Below are 22,611 nucleotides of genomic sequence, written 5' to 3'. Positions count from 1 at the left end.
AGTCCTGCACACATGCTGTATTCAACACATACAAACGGTGAGTCACTCATTCATGCACCTATGCACTACGTAATACCCCCCACCAAACCATGCAGACACTCAGACTGATACTCAAAAAACCAACTAATAACCTATATAGACACCCATGTAGCTACTCACCAACCCATGCAGCCACTTATACACAAAGTGAGAGACTGATACAGATATTTACATATTTAAACATTACACACTAAGCCATGTATTCACTATGATACACTTAATCAGTCAGTTACACAATCAATTTTTCAAAAACAAATCATCCATTTAGACACTTATATACCCATTTATTCTTCCATCGACCTTGAGATATACATATATAAAACATATTTAATTTTCAGAAAAACACACATTCACTGGATGATGTCATCAGTGATGTCATGAGTGATATCACTGACCATGTCATGAGTGATGTAATATGTGACGTCATCAGCAGTGCATTGCGGGCGCGCGAGTTATAGTTAGCTGAACTAACTATAACGGGGGAATTTCAATGGTTTTGTACAAGTGAAAAAGTCCAGCTAACTATTACACCCCTGAAACCTATGGTTTTTTCAGTGAATAAACCTTATAACATAACAAATCTGCATATGAACTTGAAGAAGTGGTAGTCTGGGGAGAGAGAGAGAGAGAGAGAGAGAGAGATGGGTCAGGACTCAGAGATGGATTGGACTGACACAGACAATCTTGAAAAGTGTGGGGCATCTGCAAGAAGGGCCTGCCATTGACCCTGGATGTAAATATGGACACTCGAGCACCCTTCGATTCTCTGAGTCCTGACTGAAGTTGAGGAGAAACCTTATTTGAGATTGGAAGTATGCTCAAGGGAATTAAATCAATGAGACGTTGGTGGCTCCTTGTAGCCATTGAGGACAATCTATTGTATTTCATTTTAACAATCATGATTGAGGACATCGTACAGAAAAAGCACTATGGCAAATCCAAACTGGACCCAAATGTTTGAACGGAACACTCATTTTAGTATGTTCAGAAGCAGGCGATCAAGATATGGAGCTTAGGTCTGTGAGGGGGCACGGGGAGGGAACTGGAAAGAGGAACCATGACTAGTTTCCCCTGTGGTAGGGCAAGATCGATACAAGATCCACATTTGCCAGGAGAATGGATTGGGCCATTCTCCCCCAGTGTTTGGACTCGGTTAAGGCTCTGAATAGGACGTTGGGTGACAACGAACTTACTGCAAAGCGTTATAACATATTTTCCTAAAAGTTATCAGCTGTATGGACATTTCTAAAGAGAAAGCAGCAAGCCGAGTTTGCTCCAATAGGAACTTTTGGTGCAAAATATTGAACGCAAGATGCACGATACGTGAAAACGAGAGCGCCACAGAAATAGTATACTTCATTGGAACTGCTGCTTACACACACAGTGCAGCCATCATAACTAATGGTACTTTGAACATATACATGAGTCTTGTTTGAATATTTAGACTACTGAGGTGTATATTATGAGCTGGCTCACATTTTAAAGGGTGCTGCTCAAAAGTATTTCAACGTCACAGGCTGCAGTGAGCTCACTGTGGCGCCCCCTTGGGGTGCTCACTGATGCTCCACGCACCCAGGGCTGCACATTCTATCAGGGGGAGTTAGCTGCACCCTTCCCCTCATCCCGAAGCTGCTACTCGGTGCTGCTGATCTGAATGGCTCAGGTATTAGATCACAGCGTAAAGTTGCTCTTCACTTGAACGATACTGCCAGGAGGCACAAGAATTTGAAGCACACACAGAGCTTTAAGTGGGCCGGGTCCCTTCTGGTCCCCGAACCGATAGGTATTTGTAACGGGTACCTTTCAGACCCTGTTTTCATGTCCTTAACTTTTCATGCAAAAACACTGATCGGGTTCTGAACAATGAGTGTAAAAAACTTTAAGGTAACACAAGTCGTTCCTGCTTATATTTCAGATGCTTTACTTAATATTGCATTCCCTATGAGTGTTTGCATTTTCCTGGATGTTTTGTTACGAATTTTTTTCAGGTAGCATATTCCTCTTGTGTCATGTTTAATTTGAAATGAGTGGCATCCGGGTGTTTAAAATGGAGCATAGCTGAGTTGTGGCTGAAGGCAGTATAGGGCCGGCTTTAGCGCTGGTGGCGCCCTGTGTGACAGTGTTTGTTGGCGCCCCCCTCAATGACCACCTCCGCCACAGATCCTCTCACTAGCACCCTTTAACAGTGACCAAGTCTCCATAACCACACCCTCTCAGATGCATTGAATTAGTTATATAGCGCCACTCATACCAGTGTAGGGTGTCAGAGCACTTTGCATCACAAACGCATTACACAGAGACAATAAATCATATGTGTGTAAATCAGTGTATAGGAAATATTACATAAGCCAAAGGACTAAAAGTGTAGGAGCCACATGTCATCCATACTGGTAGGCAGTAGTTTAAGAGTGCTTGGGGTGAAGAAGCACAAATTCAGAGTCGAAAAAGAAACAGCATAGTTGGGAGTTTTCTTTAATAATAAGAATTGATTTCTAGCCAAATTAACGCTTTATGCAACATTAATCAATGTTCTAATGTATACTTTGCAGTGTGTATGCAGTTCTATGATGAAAGCTGATAGCTCACTGTTGAATATTAGGACTTTAAGTTATAAATTGCAAGTGACAAAAGGATTTCTCTTAAAGCAGTAATCTGCTGATCTGTTTACATTATATGCACTCTGTAATCTACTTGGTACACTTCTTTGCAGCAGGCATATTAACCCTCTGCACTAACTTCACATAAGTCAAAACCTCAACTATACAAAACGCTGATCTCTCTCCAGGAAGAAAATCACACCAGTTATCTTGACATTTTTGTGAGGCCTGGCAATTGCTGGAGGAAAGAAACGCTGCAACAGGTGCTTGAAAAACATACTAAACTTGCAAACACGGCTCCCCCAGACAGCCAGCACCCGGTGCGATGGCACCGGTCGCATCGCCCTAGAGCCGGCCCTGAGGCAGTACGAGCTTCTCTCAGTGCCTGTCCGGCAAAAAGGTGTTCAGAATGTGTGGTCATCCAGTCTTTGGGCTCTCTGCAAAGCGCACAGAGCAATAGTCACATATGTCAGTTGCAGTTGTGATTCTAAGCAAATGTGTGGGTAGGGTGGCACCCTAGCGAATATTAGTGTTTTTGTTTAAACCGCACCCTAATTTATATGGGCCTGCCTCTTTCAGAGTCCCCCCTCACTTTTTTCATCCCACTTAAAACCCTGAGCACACACATCCCCGTGATGGTAGGGAACATTGTCTCCATGTAAAGTGCCATCCAACTGCCATCAAAACACCACTGTCCCCAGCACCTTGTTCCAGCACGACTTGTCGCTTCCTTCGCTCCACTCACTGTGGCTCTCCACACAGGACAAGCTGCTGCCCTCGTCTCCACTCTGACGTCCACTTCCTGGACTCTCATGTGAGATGAGTGAGCACCCACAGGGCATTAAGTGGGCCAGGTCCCTCCAGTAGTAATTAAAAATGTTGAAATGGGTCCCTATCGGGCTCTGGTTTCATTTCTTTAACTTACATGGCATAATAGGGCTTTGGGGGGCAGACAACCATCGGGAGGCTTGCCCCCCTGGGAATTTTGGGCAATGGTGCAGCCCTGAGCCCAATTGGGCTCTCTGGGCTACACTTGGGTGGGTTTCCTCAAAACCAGCCATTTTAGGATGCCGTGTCACCATTCTAGTAAGGTGACACGGCGGCCGGTTTTGGGCAGCTGGGTGGGTGGAAAGTTTTCTGTGGAAAGTTTCTGGGGAGTTTTCTCAGTTTTCCTGTGCGTTGGGTGTTGGGGATAGGGGAATCGTGTGGTTTCTCCTTTTGCGGTACGATGTCTTGCGGAATGCTGGAGGACCCGAGGGTGTTGGAGGCCATGCGGCTGCTTGTGGAGGCAGGCCGCATGGACCTCATGAGGTCGGACACCGCTGCACGGCCCCCACAACAGGCATCTGAGAGGGGGGCCGCGGCAGTGCTGGCGTGCTCGCCGCTGTGAACAAGGAAATGGGGGCAGAAGCAACCGGTGAATGTGGGCGGCGGCACACGCTGAGAGGCCCCACGTGGGAGAACGCAGGTAAAGGGGGGGCGGGGCGCTGCTAAGCGTCCCCCTCTCGTTTTCAAGGCGGGGGAGTTTTACCAGCGGGACAGGCGGTGGGGGCTGCCGGTGTGCACGAGAGTGCAGGAGGGGAAGGAGGGGGGGCGAGAAAGGCTCTCGGGCCGCCTGAAGGCAGGGTTTGGGGAACAGTTGCAGTTGGACTATGACGAAGACAGTGTGGAGGAGGGGGAAATTATAGAAGACGAGGGGGAGCATTTGGGTGGCATGGGGGATGCGAGTAATGCTGTGCCTAGTATTTTTGCAGATGGATTGGGAAGACCGGCGTGCCGGGACTCACGGCGTGGTGCCACCTCCTGCACAGCTGGTTAGGCGGCGGGATCCAGTGAGGACGCCGACCTTGACGCCAGGTAAGGACGTGGAAGAGGGAGATGGGGCAAGGCACAAAACGGGGACAATCTTACGGGGGACAGATGCCCGAGGGGGGGAGAATGGAGTGGTGCGCTTGCGCAAGGGGCAGCACATCAGGGATGCGGGGGTTGGTCCGAAGGTAACCGGAGAACCCGGGGTCAAAAATAAGTCAAAGGTAACCGATAGTGGGCAGGGCAAACAGGCGGATGGGTCCACACAGGCGGTAGCTACGGAGGACAAGGGGGACCAGGGGGCACAGGCAGACGGGACAAAATAGAGCCATGAGGTCAAACTCCCATATATGAGAGTAATCAAGCCGCTGGGCACGCATCTGATGTTGTCCACTAAAGAAAAGATCTGTAAAGGGGAATATGTGGACATGTTGAAGCTGCTGCATAGAGAGTTGAGGGCCAAGGAAGTGTCGAAGGAGGAAGAATTAGAACTGGCCAGGAGGCCCCGGGTTCCCATGACCATTGAGAATTGGTCGGCGGCTTTTCTGATATTTGCCAGTGTCTACTGCGAGAAGTACCCGGACAGATCTGTGGCTCTGTTCAAATACATGGACGTGATCAGGCGGGCGGAATTGACATACCGGGGATACGCTTGATCGCATTATGATGAGGAATTCAGGGCTAGAATGGCTTGGGACACGGAGGCAAAGTGGGGGAAGATAGATACGGGCCTATATCAGCAGACAATGGGGGATGTGAAATTTGGTAAAACGACTTATACGGCCAGCTGCCTTCCTCTGGTTTACCGCCCCTTTCAGAGCCGCCCCACCCAGGGGGTGGGGGGGGGATACACAGCAAAGAACATAGGAAATGTCCAAGGGGCTAGTTGGGACTTCAACAAGGGTACATGTGCCAGTGAATATTTCAAGTTCAGGCACGAACGCTCAAAGTGCTCGGGCAAGCACCCATTGGTGCAATGCCACAGGCCGGGTTTCAGTGGACAGGGACAGCAGTTTAATCAGGGTCCTCACCAGAATGCTGGAAATAAGGGTGGCAGAGGAGCCCAAGGGAATATGGGCAAAGGCTCATATGCCCATTAAGCTGACATGCTTGGAAACATTTTTGGCGGCCTACCCCCTCACGGAGGATGGGGAATTGTTGAGAGTGTTTCAGGGAGGGTTTTCAAATTGGATGAGGGTCCTCGCACTGCCAGGTGGGCCGAGAACTTGAAATCAGCTAAGACACGCTGAGGGGTGGTGCGGGATAAACTTTTCAAAGAAGTCGCCGAAGTGCGCATGGAGGGTCCATTTTCGTCTCCTCCCATCCCAGATTTGATCATTTCACCCATAGGGATCGTGCCTAAAAAGTAGCCAGGGCAATTCTGGCTGATACAACTCCTCTCCAGGCCGGAGGGTTTGTCGGTGAACGACTTTATAGCAGATGATTTGACATCAGTGTCGTATTCATCCGTGGATGTAGCCAGGGAGCTAGTGGCGTCGGTTGAGAGAAGAGCCTTGATGGCAAAATGTGACATTAAGTCCGCTTTTCGCTTAATACACCCTGACGATTTCCAGCTGCTAGGGATCCAGTTTGAAGGGCTTTTATTTGTGGACAAGGCACTGCCAATTGGATGCTCGATAGCCTGTGTATTGTTTGAACGCTTCAGTTCATTTTTGCAATGGGTTTTCACTCGGCACATGGGCAAAGAGACAGTGACACACTACCTGGATGATTTCTTCCAAGTGGGCCAGCCTGGTTCAATGGACTAACAGCTTCTTCTGGCAAGTTTTCAAGAGCTCATGGGCCAATTAGGTGTGCCCCTGGCACCAGAGAAGACACACGGTCCCAGCACGGTGTTGTCATTTCTTGGCATTGAACTGGATTCTGAGGCAATGAAGGCACACCTCCCATGTGAAAAAAAGGTACACATGTTGATTTTGAAGGCCGACATCCTGGCTAGGAAAAAGGTGATGGTCAGGGAGGTGCAGGTGCTGCTTGGACATTTGAACTTCGCCATGTAGGGTAGTCAGAACACGCCAGACGTTTTATAGGCGTTTGGGGAGGTCTCTGGCGGGCTTGACATTACCGCATCATCACATGCATCTGTCCGCAGGGACAAAGGCTGATTTGCGGATGTGGTGAACATTTTTGGAGGATTTTAATGGCATTCCCATGGCAACACCAAAGGAGTGGAAATGGGAGGTCACCATAAACTCAGATGCGACGGGGGCTCATGGTTTTTGGCTCTTCTGGGAGGGGAGGTGGTGCGCAGAAGAGTGGCCGCGACAATGGAAGAACGGGGGAGGAGTATTGCTTTTCTGGAGCTCTTTCCACTCGTCGTGGCTGCGACAGTTTGGAGTCGGGAGTAGGCGCACAAGAAAGTGATTTTTAAGGTGGATAACATGTCAGTGGTACAGGTGGTGAAGAGGCAATCCGCAAGGGATGTACAGGTACTTAAGTTAATGAGAGTGTTTGTCCTTAGCTGTCTGAAACATGACATTATGTTTCAAGCCAGACATATGCCAGGTGTGGACAATGACATAGCGAATGCTTTGTCTCGTTCACAGTGGGAGAGGTTCCATGGGCTAGTCACGGAGGCGGAAGAAGGCAAGACGGCGGTTCCTGCGGGGATGTGGTCAGTAGGCGACAAAGGATGCTTGACCTGGTGGTAGGGTCCTTGGCACCATCAACACCCAAGGCGTATACACATGCATGGAGCGAGTTTCTGGAGGGGGGGGCTCGAGGACAAACGGAGAGATTGGTGAGGGAGGAAGAAGTGGTCCAGTTCATTTTGTCACTCATTGACCGAGGCTTATCGAACGTTACCATAGCAGGCAAATTGTCCGTCATCGCTTTTATGGGAAAGTTGTGGTGGGGCTACGCTCCATCGGCGGGGGAGCTAGGCAGCCGCATACTGGAAGTTTGGGTGAGGGAAAGGGGCATTCGGCCTCGGGTGAGGAGGCCGGTGTCCAGGATTTTGTTGGTCAGGTTGCTACAGGCTGTGCATCAGATGTGCAGGACAAGGGAGGAGGTAGTGTTGTTTTGCCTCTTTAATGTCATGGATGTTTTTTGGGGCATTTCGTGTGTCCGGACTGTTGGGGCAGAAGGGGGTACACAAGGTGCAGTGGGGCGATGTGGAGCTGGGGGAGGAGCGGGTGGCATTGATGATTACCCAATCCAAGACAGACCAGAGGGGAGCAGGCAGGTGGGATGCCACAGCCGACAGGAACGTGTGTCCAGTGCTTTGGGGTAGGACTTTATGCAGGTGGCGGCTGCCGGGCCTTGGGGCGTTTTTTTTCAGGAGATCAGGCCTTCGAGTGATAGCGGCGCAGCTGCTGTGGGTTATGTGGCAAGCGCTAGTGTACATAGGAGAAGCACCAAGTGACTTCGGTACTCATTCTTTCCGCATAGGGGCCACCACTGAGGTGGCCAAACAGGGCTGGGGGGAAGGATTATGAGGCTGGGGGGTTGGAAGTCGGATTGCTTTAAGAGGTACATTCAGTTACGGCATTTGGTGGGGAGTGATTTGTTCCATTTTCTTGTTCTCACCTCCGTGTCTTTGCATGTGCAGTGGCTGGGGGGCGTCTGCTGAGTTATCCATTTGGATTGTTGGCTATTCCCTCGTGAAGTGGGCGGAGCATCACAAGTTGGATAAAGGGCAGGGTTTGAGTCTTGGTCTTGACACTGAGTTGTTTAAGTGTTCTTGGTATGGGAAAGGGGGCATGAGGTGCCACGAGTTGTTTCCAATGTTGAATAAGTTGGTTACGGGTAAATTCTGTCCGGATGTTTTGATCATCCACTTGGGGGAAAACGATTTGGTTCAATGTAAAGGCCTGGCCTTATTGAAGCAGATGAAGCGGGACCTATTGGAGATAAGGCAGCGTTGGTCTGGGTGTTATGTCATCTGGTCTGAGTTTATCCCTAGAAGGCATTGGAGGGGGGCATAGAGGCCGGCGGCAATAGATACGGCCAGGAGAAAAATCAACAGGGACACGAGGTTGTTTTGCGATAAGGAGGGTATTGGTAGAGTCAAACATCCGGACCTTAGATAAGCGGCAATTTATTTTTTCCGGCAGGATGGAGTGCACTTGTCGCGTTTTGGTTTGGAATTGTACCTAATTCAGATTTAGGAGGTTCTGGACAGGGTATTGGGCATTACAAGGTACCCGAAGAAGCCCAAGGTCCTTGTTGTGAGCCACAAATTTTTTTGAGTGGCGTTTTTTCTTGCTAACTACTGGTTTAGATTGTTTAAAGGTCAAGTTTAGGTTTGGAAAGTTATTCCGGGAGTAGGTACGAAGGGGAAGGTAGCATAGGAAATGTTTAGTTAGATAGTTATCTTAGGAATTTAGAAGAGGTTTCAACATGGGATTTACGAGGTGGGGGTTATAAAATGTTGCAAGTTAAGAGGAAACTTTAGGGGTGGGGGTGGGTGGAAAAGTAGGAAGAAAATTATTTAGTGAGGTTTCGTTTTGTACGGCAAAGGTGAGGTGTACCTGTCTTCAATAAATCGGCTGTGCTGCACCCCCTTTGGCCCAATAGGGCTTTGGGGGCAGCCGACCATCGGGAGGCTTGCCCCCCAGGGAATTTCGGACAATGGTGCAGCCCAGAGCCCAATTGGGTTCTTTGGGCTACACTTGGGAGGGTTTCCTCAAAACCGGCCATTTTAGGATGCCGTGTCACCATTTCAGCAAGGTGACACGGCGGGCGGTTTTGGGCAGCTTTGTGGGTGGAAAGCTTTCTCCCACCCTCCCTCACAATTTACAGTAGGGGGGTTTCCCACAAAAATGAAAAATCCTTGCAGGAGGCGTTTTTCTTGGATACAGGTGCGCTAGGGGTTGTTGTTGTACACTGGGTGTCGCTTGAAGCAGGTGCAGGCTTTTTTTTCTTGCTAACTACTGGTTTAGATTGTTTACAGGTTAAGTTTAGGTTTGGAAAGTTATTCTGGGAGTAGGTAGGAAGGGGAAGGTAGCATAGGAAATGGTTAGTTAGATGGTAATCTTAGGAAGTTAGAGGTTACAAGGTTAATGTGCCGACATGGAATGTACGAGGTGGGGGTTATAGAATGTTGCAAGTTAAGGGGAAACTTTAGGGGTGGGGGTGGGTAGAAAAGTAGGAGGAAAATTATTTAGTGAGGTTTAGTTTTGTACGGCAAAGGCCAAGGGAAATGTTGTATTGTGAGGTGCACCTGTCTTCAATAAAGCAGCCTTTTCCATACATATAGAGCATTTTTGGTGGTCTGTGCTGCACCCCCTGTGGCCCAAACACCAATTGATATCTGAACAATGAATGAAAAAGGTGTTAAGGTACTCCATGTCAGCAATTGACTTCCTGTTTATATTTCAAGTTTAACTTAATCTTATATTCCCTTAGAGGGTTCATTATTTCCAGGATGCTGTGTTTCTGTATTTTTTTCCTTGTAGCATATTATGCTTGTAAAGTGCATACTTTGAATTGTGTCGCCTCCTGGTGGTTATGTGGGGTCCCGATTGACAGCAGTGGAGTTGAGTCGAAAGGCAGTGCGAGTTTCTTACAGCGCACGTCAGTGAGTCATAAAGGGGTTCAGAATACATGTGGCCATCCAGTTCTTGGCCTCTCTGCAGAACACACAGACCTCAGTAATGTTTCATTCAGTCTCCCAATTTCAGAACTGAAGCATTTATTATATTCATTATTTACAACAAAAACATATTTGTTACTCATTTATCTTAAACAGCTAACAACTATTGACAAAGCCTATAGTCCTGGCTGGTTTTAGGTGTATGTCTGTTGTGATATACATTTGGATGCAATAACAGGGAGCTAAGAGAGAAATCAAAATCCCAGTCAGGCGGCATACCATGAGAATCACAGAAATTTCGTTTTCCTGCTTAAACCATGCCCTTAATTTCACGGTTCACATCCCTTTTAGAGACCCCCCCACCCCACAATTTTTTCATACCCATTAAACCTCTAGGCACACATACAGAAAGGTGAAAGAGCACCGTGAAGGGGCTTTCACGCCTGCTGGGGACCGTGTTCACTCTCTTTCTCTCTGGTGGCTCACTGGTGCAGTATTAAACTGCACCACGACCCTCCTGGCTCCCCCAGCATCGGCTGACACTCCATCACCTACCCCATGCCTACCATGGTAGTGCTCAAGGAGGCCTAGAGTGCATTTGGAGGCTGCTGAGTCCATGGATGCCTCGCCTCAACCGGATGGGCTTAGATAGACCCCAGAGGTGTCGCGCGGGCCAGATTGGTGAACACCTACCTGTAAGCTGCCTCCTCTGTCTGACTGCCTGTACCATGGTCCTCTCTGATCTGCACAGCATCAATGCACTACACTCCGGATCCCCCAGTACCAATCTCGCTCCAGTGGAGAGGGCACACCATGGCACTACCTGGCTCCACCGAATCCAAAATAAATATTAGCACATTGCTGTAACCCAGAAGGATCTTCACTGACTGCTCCACCATCGGCAATGAACTTCAAGCCCCTCTCAGCATAACCTGTGGAGACCCTCTTACTCACTTCCAGTTCAACTTTCTCCTAAGTCATCACCTTTGCTGTCTGAAGCTCAATGGCAGTATGATGGGAGCTTGCAAAAGTAGCTAATTAAAAAAAAGTGTGTACATTTTGGTACATGTAGGTTTGAAGCATTTGACCTTTAGCAGGAGAGTTCTCTAGGCAAAACGTTTTGCAAGTACTTTTTTATTTCCACAAAAACGTATTTACAAGAATTTTCACTTGCGGGCAAGGTTTTGTGTACTTTACAAAGGCTTGAGTTTCTTTTCTGAGGTGACAGGCCTGGCACCGTCCTTTCTACCCACAGCAGATGCTGGGTCATTGCCCTGCTCTGATGTGTTGGGGGCTGTCGGTGGTGGAAAGGCCGACTCACCATGGGTCTGTGGCACGAGGTCTGGACAATGCAAACAGACATGGGCCAACGTGGTAATATCACAGTAGTGCTGGTGGCATGTCATGGCAGATGGCATGATAAGTGAGTGCAGGTCCTCAGGGCCACTGTGTCACCCAAGGAATCTTTTGTACATAGAGCCTAGGTAGAGAAGTCATCAGATCCATCACCATGTGCGAGGATGGTCCAGTACCAACACATCAGGTGCACCTGGAGGCCAATCCATTGCCTCTCCAACTGCAGTCGGCAGGGGATGAAGAGCTGCAGTTAGTGAGTGGGAGGCCAGATGCATGTGAGCACATGATGGGAGAGAGAAGGAAGAAGGCTGAGTGCAAGGATGGGAAGATTGTAATAGGATAAGAAATTATCTTATTAATGAAGGAGTATGCAAGTATGGTCCGTGAACAATCCAAGTTCAGTCAACATGACGGACGAACATCTCCTCACAAAGTCTCAGGTAAAGAATAACATCAACTGTAAAAACCCTCATACATATACATCCCCACCCACTCAAATTTACACAATCCCCACGAGACGAGCTTGTTATCACAAGACATGCCAATGTATGAAATTGGCACAACACACACCAGCTGTGTCCCGCTCGTGTCTATATACCAATACATAATCCAAACGTAAACAGAGAACCCTGGGCAGGCACAAAAGGAAAATGCTTGCGTGCAAGCAACACACCTTCCTCCTTATTTTTTTTATTCAAAACATACTCCTGGGACCACACAGGTGGATGTCAAGACCTCACACACATAGAACAACGTTATAATTTTCTGCAGAACAAACAACTGCATTTTTGACGATATCCTGTTCCTTAACATCCAGAAACACATTGGGCGATATTCTCAAGAACATGTGATAATTATCGCAAAATTAGCTTAACGCAACTGTGCATATCGCAGTCTATCGCGGGAAAACAATGCTGTGTTCACGTAGTATTCTCAACCCGGCGGCACCATGCGACAGTTAACGCTAGCCCAAAAAAACACAAAACACGAACGCGAAAAAAGTTGTGATGTGGCCAATCGCGATACAAAAATCAGCGTTAAGCTGGGCCAGACCTGCAATTCACACATGTCAGGCAAGACAAATCAATTTAAAAGTAGAAAAAAAAATACAAACAAAAGCAAAACAACTGCGAAGCACAATGGAGGGAGCTGGAGCAAGTACAGAGAACAACCAGAACTCCACAAGCCCCCCGAGGCCCAGGCCGGGACCACAGGGTCAGGGAAAGGCAAGGACAAGAAGAAGAAGAAGAAGAGGAAGACGCGGTTCACTCCTCAGGAAAACAGGATCCTGATTACGGAGGTGATACAACACCATCAACTACTGTTTGTCACCTCCACTGTGTCATTGGCAACAAAAAATGGGATATGCAGTCCATCGTGGACAAGGTGAATGCAGTCGGAGTGCTGAAGAGGACAATGGAAAAGGTCAAGAGGCACTGGAATGATGTGAAGCGCAAAACCAAGCAGAAACTCGCAAACAACCAGAAGGCAGCAAGGCAGACTGGAGGTGGGAGTCCGCGCCACAGGAGGAGCTGGATGAGATGGAGGAAATGGTGTCCACAGTGGGGAGACGGGGGCAGGAGTTGGGGGACCTGACACTGCTCAACATGACCTGACACAACAGCAACTGGGTGAGTAACGACCAGGGACTGGGGAGACGGGGGAGATGGGTACAATGGCACACATGCACAATTAAGCATAGCATAGTGCACACCCACAATGACTCTGGAGCATGTCCCTGATCCCCTTGGCACACTGCAGCACACCTAGGAACAGCAAGTAGGCCCCTGTCGAGTATATGCCCAGAGGGGGCTCGTCCCACACACCACCAATCCCACAACCAACCCATGCACATGTGTCAAACCCAGCAATGCGGCGTGTCTGAGCAACACTGACAATGCAAGTGACACTGCATGACGAATAGCAATGCTGCAGTCAATATACCATGAAATGTTGCACGCAACGACACTGAGATGGCTGAGTGTGGACCACATCCGTAAAGGAGCAGGTCACACTATGACACATCCATGTGCTCAAACAACCCCTAACGTCAACAACACATCTGCGGACAAACCATGCCCCAGAACCCCAACTCCCACCAAGAGACCAATGTACCCAAGTATGCAACATCTCAGCACTGTGAAGCACAGAAGGCCAAGGCACGCCGCATGAAAGGGATAAGGGGCAGCAAAATCAGAGCTGCAGGGGCAAGTCTCCCAAAATGCAGCACACACACGTAACATGCAGAGCACATCAATATTGACAACCATGTGGTACAAACCGCAACACATCCAAAACAGAACAGGAGACACAACTGGCGCTGCTTGCCTGTAGAAACTGGCCAATAACATTTGGCATAGCAAGGAAATGTGAGTTGGTGATACACAAGTACAAACATACATCCGTGATGTTGTCGAAATGTCCACTGTCCCGCGTCAAATAGGCAGCTCCTCCCAAACAGTCACAATGTACATTGTCATTCAGTCTGTATGGAAACATGTGCAATGCGTCAACACATGTGAACACAATGTTAAACTGCATCTCCCCATCACATTGCAGGGGGAAAACCAACACCTCCTGTTGAGCAGACAGAACCTCTCTTCTCTGATGATGAAGACCTCCACATCTTCAACACCGACGCCCTCAAAGAGTTCATCAACAGCTACGTCAACTCACATCCAGGAGAAGGGCAGCCTAGCTGCATCGATGTGACCCCACTCCCTGCACAGACCACACAGCAGGCAGCACCCACCAACACGCTGCCTCCCAGGACCCCCACGAAGAACACATAGCCTTCCAACACCATGTGTTGGGGTGCCAGGAGAAGCTGGTTGAACAGGTGCGGGTGGGGTTCGACGCATGGCATCCAAACTAGATGCAATACGTGGGTGTCTAAATCCCATCAGGGACCACTGAAAGGCCTTAACGGACACCCACAGTCCGCTCCATGCTCTCCAACAATTCATGGCTGACAGCGCTGGAGTCCTGACTCAGAGACAAGAACAACTGTCTAGTCAAAGTGGCTCTAGCGATGTCACCCAGGAGTTGGGACACATGCGGAGGATAATGGAGACCATGGAGCGGACGCAGGCGGAAAGTGCAGCTGTCACGGCTGCACACCAGCGAGAGGTAGCTGGGTTCCTCAATGCCCTAAAGACCCTCCTCATGACATTGGTGCCACAAGGCCTGGCACGGATGACTGCTGCTGCTACCACTCCATCCACATCTCCGCCCCCTGAAGTGTCAGTGCCACACAGTGCGGCAGACATTCCACCTCCAGCCCCTGCGGTGTCACTGGCACACAGTGCTGGAGATGCTGGAGACCAAACACCACTACCCACATGTGAGGCACATGAAACAGCAGAGGGGGAAGATGCGGATGAGTCTGCCTTCGTGGTAAAAAGGACGCAGTAGCATTCATCTCCGCCATATGACCAGTTTCTGCTTGGTTCTGCCCTCTGCATCATCACCTTCCACTGTCCCCCGATGTATTCTGCGACACTCACCTTGGACCTCGACATGGACTGCTATATTCTGTTTGGTCACCAATGACACCGCATTCAGACTGTGGACTGAACTCTTCCTCTTCCGATGGACTTGTCATTCCCTAAAGGACCCTGGCTGGCCCTCCACGGGCCAACAATGTAAAGTGGGGTTTGCATGGCCCTGTACAGCTCCAGCTACAACAGTCCACTGAATGTGCATTAAACATTCAAATTCACACAGATGTGTCATCTCTATGGTCATTCAAGTATGGATGAATGTAGGGTCAGTGATTTCCCCTTATGTCCCTGTTGCTCATGTTGTGGGACTTGGGTCACAGGGTGACACATTGCCGATTGCAGACCGAGTGGAGCCGATACAACAACATAGACACATGCATTAGTTACTTCCTTGTTCAGCCTGGGACGGAACCACGTCCAGATCCCCGGGGTTATTGTTCACACCTTTACGCTGGACTGGCATACACCAGGCCAGCCCACTCTGCTTACGCTCACAGGGGGGGCGACAACGCTACATGTCCCAGGTCCTCCCTTTAGTGATCTGCTGATCACAGTTCTAGTTGTCAGCATGCCACAGCCACTCCCTCATGGCTGGTTTACACCCACACCACACCCATCCAGGACATGTGACCCTGCCAATAAAAAGGGCCGGGCGCACGTGCTCGACGCCATTTAAACGCTCTATCTGGGTGTATCTGTGTGGTTATTACTTATGCATGAGGGTCTAGGCCCCTACCTCATCACATTTCCTACTGCCGGAGGTGACACGTACGCACCACAATACCCAATCATAGAGGGTGCATGACTTGCAGTGCACAGACTTGGTGGCACTGGATATACTGCGGCCTGCACAGGCACACCGTCACGGAACGGTGTCTTTCAGTGCACTGAGGTAGGGGCACCTAAAGAGCTGAGCTGGTGTGCAGCCTGCGATGATGCCACGTCCTGGCGATCCGGACTGGTAAGGATTTGTGTGTGCCCTGCTGGACCGCAGTGTAGGCCTGAGCCAGCGGGCAGCGTGGACCTACCTCCACGTGGTGTTGCCTCGCGGTTCACAGAGTTAGTGGCACCTAAAGGGCTGAGCGGGTGTGCAGCCTGCGATGATGCCGTGTGTTCTAATATGATCTCTGCCATTGCGAAATCAAGACCCAGAATCAAGGGTGTGACCTGGTGGCCCGCGGTGCGGGGCTGCATGATGTGGAGGATGCCAAGGTCGCGGGCCCCTGGTTTGGAGCTTGCACCAGCATGTGGTGGGCCCTCTTGGAAATACGCAGGTGTCGTAAGGTGAGCAGTGAGGCCTGTGCGCTCAGGGGTGGGCAATCACCGCTGGACGGCGGGAGGGGCTGGGGTGCAGCAGCCTGTGTGCGCAGGGGCGGGCAAGCGATGATGGCGTGTGCAATGATATAAACTCTGCCATTCATGAATCTGGACTCTGTTTCAGATAAGAGACCTGGTGGACTGCAGTGTATACCGGCATGTGGTTGGAGACACACCGGTGGCAGCAGGTGAGCGATGAGGCCTGGGTCCGCAGTGTCGGCACTCTCTCTCCCTCTCCCTCTCTTCCTTTAACTGTTTCTCTCTCTCTCCCTCTCTTTCTCTCTTTCTCTCGCTCTCTCTTTCTTTCTCTTTCTCTCTCTCTCTCTTTCCCTCTCTTTCTCTCTCACTCTCTTTCTCTCTCTCTTTCTGTCTCTCTGTCCTTTTATGAGCACATGACGCACCTTATTGTCTTGAATTTTGTCTTGCAGGCTGTGACTTACAGATTGTCCTGAGAAGACCCGCCATGACTGGAAACAACCTTTACAACGCAGTCATTACATCGCACTACCTTTACATAGCAGTCATTACATTGCAACATCCTCTACATCGCATGTCATTACAATGCAGCCATTACACCGCATGTCACTACAACGCAGGCATTACATCGCAAGTCATTACAATGTATACCATTACAATGCATAGTACCCTTACACTATCCAACACTTACCCTACTGATGCACTCACTGGAGTTAGAATAGTAATTATTATCCCTATACTATCCAACACTTACCTTAAATGCGATGTAATGGTATGCATTGTAATGGTATGCGTTGTAAAGAATATAATGCAATGTAATGGAATGCGTTGTAAATGTAGTTTCTGAAAATGCGATGTAATGGCATGCGATGTAAAAGAATGCATTGTAAAGGATGTTGCGATGTAAAAACTGCGTTGTAAAGGCATGCATTGTAAATGTATGCATTGTAACATCATACATTCGCCATGACTTTTCAAAATAGTTGTTTTGAGTTTAATTTGAATAAAATGTTTTGTTTGGCTATTCAAAGATGGATGAGTGATTCTCCTTTTTCTGACCACACATGAATGTGAGGTGTTGTAATTGTGCAACATCAGGTGAATTGTTTTGTTCATGATTTCGTAAAGTTGATGTAACATATCTTTGCCCAGGGGGTGGGGGCGGGGGCGGTCCAGGGGGGTGGCGGACCTGGGTGTGGTGGTTGTGGGTGTTGTGGCCCTCGTGGGGCTCCGAGCTGCATGATCATTAGCTCCATGGCATCTGTTGTTCTTCTGGTGTGGTTCTGGGCTGGGCTCCCTTTTATGGTGCAGGTTGTTGTCCGACTTTACACCAGGTAAGAGCAGGTGTGAAATTCCTGCTGCTAACAAGCCTTATCGCCTGTTTTGTGATCTTATCGCCGATCTGGCTGGTCATTGAGAATGTTGCGGAGTGTTGTTTTCGTGGCTTATTGCACGGGAACACCTACTCTGCATCTCATTAGCGTTAGTTGCCGGGGTCATCTGTCGCAATGTTTTTTGCGGCTGCTATCGCAGGTAAACTTGGTGTATCGGCTGTTAGCACCAGCTTGTGAATGGGACGATAAATTTTTCGCCACTTTGGGTGCGATAAAGTGCCGATAACTCGGCGATAAGTCCATGAAAATATGCCCTATTGGTCCTCTAGGCCTGTTTTCCTCCCTTGGAACATTGGAATATTCCGTTAAGATTCCAGACACTCCCTTCATCAATACGCACAGCATTTAAAAAAAAAACTTAATTGACAATTTTGGGATAAGATCAAGTAGCACACGCTTTGCCAACTCCACAACCTTTTTAATGCATACCATATCACAAACCTTCACTACTTGCTTGCTTACTGCACCATTCAGTCTACTCAAATCCTGTTCATATTTTCATTATACTCCTCCACTCTATGACGGATTCCTTTGTAATCCACCTCAGTGAAATCAATATCCCTACCCTGTTTGTTCTTCAACCACCAGGGAACCAACCTGGTGCTGGTTTTACGTCCCCTTTACAATTCAAAAGGACTACCAGAATATACAGAGAGAGGTGAAGTTCTATATGCTATTAACATGGATTACAAAGCATTTCTCCAGTTCAATCCACCCTTCACAGTCAATTGAATAGCATCCTTAATCATACAGTTGAATCTCTCGACCTGACCATTTGCTTCTGGATGGAACACCGCAATCCTCTTATGTGTTATGCTACATTTCTAATAAACACCCCATGCACTTACTAGTAAATTGGGGACCATTATTGGTAACCACTTCCTGAGGGATACTTTTCATACAGAAAACCTCATCCAAAAACTCAATCCCCTTCTCTGAAGCCACATCCTTCATCATCTTGGATTCTTCCATTTGGAGTAATAATAAACCATCACCATACCAAATGCTTCTTGCGTGGGCAAAACAGAAAATGGTTTCAAAGATATCCATACCCAAATTCTGCCAAGGAGCTTCCGGAAACTCCACTGGATGCTGGTTGGAGCACAAAGCATTAGCAGACTTGTCACTGGAGGCACACTGTACACATGACCTTATATGATGTTCCACACAAGTATCAATACCTGGCCACCAAAAAGTATCAATACCTGGCCACCAAAAAGATTCTCTGACCCATCTTCTTGTACTTGAAATCCCCATGTGAACCTCATGAGCCATATCTACAATGACTTTCCTCAAATTTAAGGAGGAATGAATATATCCCCCTAACAACAATGACATTTTCCACAGCTTATTCTTCTTTCACCTTGAAATAACTCATCTTATCACCAGATAACTTCCTTTCTTCAGGCCAACCCTGCAATATGTACTGCATCACTTTATTAAGCACTACATCCTTCTCCATCTCTTCTGACCACGTATCCTCTTGCACAATAGATTGTTCTCTGCCCACAAAGTTAACATCACATAGGGTAAAAGCCACTTCACAATCTTCTTTATCTTCTTCCTCCTGACCAGTGACTGGAGCTGGATCCGGGTCATGCCATCAGCATGAAGATTCACTCTTCCCTGCACAAACTCCAACTGGTATTTTGAACTCTCCAAGCTAGACGCCAATTAGGCAAACCCCTCAGACATGGTACACCCACCACCTGGTACCATCATATAGGCAAGTGGCGAATGGTCTGTCTTGATAGTGAACTTGGTGCCCCATTAAAATTTCCTGAAGTGTTCCACTCCCCAGACGCAGGCTAACAGAGTAAGGTTTTTCTGAATATCTCAAAGCTCTGGATGCATAAGCAACCATCCATTCCTTCCCATTGTCCCCCTGCTTCAACACACCTCCCCAAACACAATTGCTGGCACCTACCATAATAACACATTGCTTGCCCCTCCACAAAAGGTTTTAAACATGGCGCATTCACCACAAATCCTTTCAAAGCGTTAAACGCTGCAGACATTTCTTCTGTCCAGTCGATTTTTGTGTTTTCTTTTAAATAAGCACCTAAATGGATCCACTTTAGACGCATAATTTGGAATCAACTTACTGTAGAACTCGGTTAAACCAAGATATGTTACTAGTTGTTCCTTATAAGTGGGAAAAGGTGATTAGTAATGTTCTCCACATGATTACGTTTGAGTTCAATACCAGCAATACTAATATAATGTCCCAAACATTCCACCTCAGTTGCCTTTTTTTTAAGTTTAAGTTTATTAGAAAAATAGTAGAGGTATAACAATTGATAAATGCATAAACCAACAAGAAGCAATACATAGTGAAGAATAATATGTAAACAACTATCTTTGGAGCAAAGATACTAAGCGGACAGAATAATAACAAGCATTAAAAATGCAATAGGTCTCGCCTTTGATTAAGGTAAAGCCATTTGCTTTGCTAATGGTATTGTATAGCAAAGCAAATGGCTTTAACTTAATAAAAGGCGAGAGCTATTGCAATTTCAATGCTTGTTTATTAATACATATATATATTTGTGAATATATACGCACATATTTATATGTATATATGTGTTAACATATATGCATATGTATGCATATATATATATTTTTATATATCTGCATGCATTTATTTAGACCATTTCAGTTGGAGTGGTCGCTGTCATAAATTAATTATGTGGGTGGGACCTGCCAAGGTTGTACTTTGTGGGAGTAAATTATGTTCATTCTGCTGACAGGAATGAATATCCTAGCCCAAGTGGCAGGCGGGGAGTTATGACATCCCAGAAACACAACACCCTTCCCTAATTATTCGTCCTCCATGGAATTACAGTGTTGTCATTTCTCCTTTGGGTAAAAGTACAGTACTGCCTGGGTGTAAGTGTCAAAGCTGCATCGGTTGCTTGCAGAGTAGGGTGCCCAACCTCCACAGATGCTCCCTCTTTCAGAGTAACATCCGTGCAGTAAATCTGGCAAAATCTGCACCGAGAGGCTGGCGCGGAAGCGTGGAAATAACTCCCATGCTGGAAGAGCACTGCAATGGGGTGAGACAGCTCAGTGGGTTGAGCGCTGCTGTGGTGACCTCGCTGGAGAGCTGCCAGGGGCTTGTCTATAGGAGACCAGATTACAGGCGTTCAACAGGAGATCCTGGACTCGTTTGTGAAAAGATAAAAGGCGTTAACACTCAATTAATTCCTCAGAACCTGGGTGATAGGAGGCGAAAGAAAGTTGCAGTTTAAGGCAATTAAACAAACAAGGCCGAGCGGCTGGGTTCAAGCTCCCCATAAGGGGGAGAGTGGGGTGGCTGGGAGGGGCTGGGGGCTCGAACATGTCGGCTTCTATGCCGGACTTTGAACTGTTTCACTAAAAAGTACTGTACAATATCACACTGTCGTCCTAAGCCCCAGTAACTGCACCCTCAGTTCAGTCTGTGTCTGCGTATTTGTGTGGGGAGTAGAAAACACCCACTCCGATACAAACGTTGGCACACCTCGGGTTTTGTATTTTTAATAAAATAACTGTATTTGAGGTAGCTGGCGTAGCAAAAAGTGACTGTTAGGACATAGTTAAAAAAAATACCAATGCTTTAAAAACATAATGAAACACCTTTTACGGTTTTATCTTTTTAAGTGTTAGGATTTGGTGAGGGAAACGTAGTTGTGAAAAATGATAAATTAAAAATAATTAGACATACAATCGGTAGTCCTCCCTTACATAGATAAACTTGCGTAAACGCTGTTACCATATAATATGTGCTAAAACTCGTGTGTGTTTATTTTCAGAAATACATATTTGCGGGAGATGTAGATGGTGAAACGTGCACAAGAAAAGTTAGAGGACACGCATCGGACATTTTCTAGGTCTCGCCTAGGCAGCGCTTGCGCTGTCTCTTTGAGACATGCAGTATACACTATTGTGTATATAAGCTCCACCCCTCTCCACCCATCATTTTCATTGGCTGGAGTCTTAAATGGTGCCTTCCGATTGGTTGTAGGATTGTTAGTCCCTCCTTATGATGGACATGTCTTCATTTGTGTCCTTCCACGGCTATTGGTCCCTTTACTGCACAGACTACTTTCTTCCGACGCCTTCTCACACCCCATACTATTGCATTGCCAATGCTTGTTTTATTTGTCTCTCCCCACAGTGCTTGTTTTATTTGTCTCTCCCCACTCTCATCTGAGATCTGTTTAATTATTTATGATTAATACAGCCCAAACCTTGCTTTAATTATTAATCTATGATTAAGACAGACCACTGCGCGGACCTTCTTTTAATTATTTATAATTAATACAGCCCAAGCCGAGGGATCGAACTCTGCTCTCCAGCTCCAACGTCGGCAGCTTTATATGTTACGCCACCTCTCCTTGTTTCAAGACAAGCCCCCTTATCTTTGTTTCCATTGTGTGCACTTTACAGTGCCCCTGGGGCACAAGCAGGGACCTACAAGAGTGCTTCTCTATAAGAATGCACTTTGCGGTCCCCCCGGGGCACAAGCAGGCATCCACTTCAGCATGCCTAAGCAAGTGTGTGATGAGTGGATGCGTTGTTTTCAGGCAGCCTAATACTCTTGTCCAGTGCATAGTATGAATCGAGTCGCATCCAGGTGTTTATAATGGCGCACAATTGAGTTGAGGATCAGGTGAGTGTGGGTTTCTCTGAGTGACTGCCAGGGGCAAAACGGTGTTGACAATACATGGTCAGCCAATATATAGCCTCTCTGCAAAGCGTACAGAGCACTGGCCACATTTGACAATTGCAGGGTGAATTTATGCAAATGTGTGTGTAAGTTAGCACTCTACGTGAATTATAGTGTTACTCGTTATGCCACGCCGTTAATTACATAGCCCCCTTCCTTTCAGGGAATTCCCCGTACCCCCCCATACCCCCAACACACACACACTTTTTTCATCCCACTTGAAGCCCTGGGCGAGAGAACGCTAAATGTAAGGCTTTTTGGCGTGTCCCGCCTAAATTGAGTCTGTTGGCATGATGAGAAATCAATCATCGGGTCACGTCTGGCACTGAAGCAAAACTAAAAGGCGGACACA

At 47.6% G+C, this 22,611-nt stretch overlaps 1 protein-coding gene across 1 annotated transcript in view; it reads left to right on the top strand.

The window, feature by feature from the left end:
* The window catches only part of LOC146871856 (AMP deaminase 2-like), a gene marked incomplete at its 5' end in the record, with an annotated part of 228,855 nt that overhangs the window by 180,222 nt on the left and 26,022 nt on the right, over positions 1 to 22,611 (top strand). The window contains one exon of the mRNA XM_085649103.1: positions 13,918 to 14,066. Within this exon, the coding sequence (XP_085505229.1) occupies positions 13,918 to 14,066 (149 nt within the window). The remainder of the gene's footprint in view (positions 1 to 13,917; positions 14,067 to 22,611) is intronic.

Source organism: Triturus cristatus, chromosome 1_1 (assembly GCF_964204655.1).
Source record: "Triturus cristatus chromosome 1_1, aTriCri1.1, whole genome shotgun sequence".
Lineage (NCBI taxonomy): Eukaryota > Metazoa > Chordata > Amphibia > Caudata > Salamandridae > Triturus > Triturus cristatus.
Note: the sequence above shows the minus strand (reverse complement) of the source record. Positions and strands in the feature narration are given on the sequence as shown.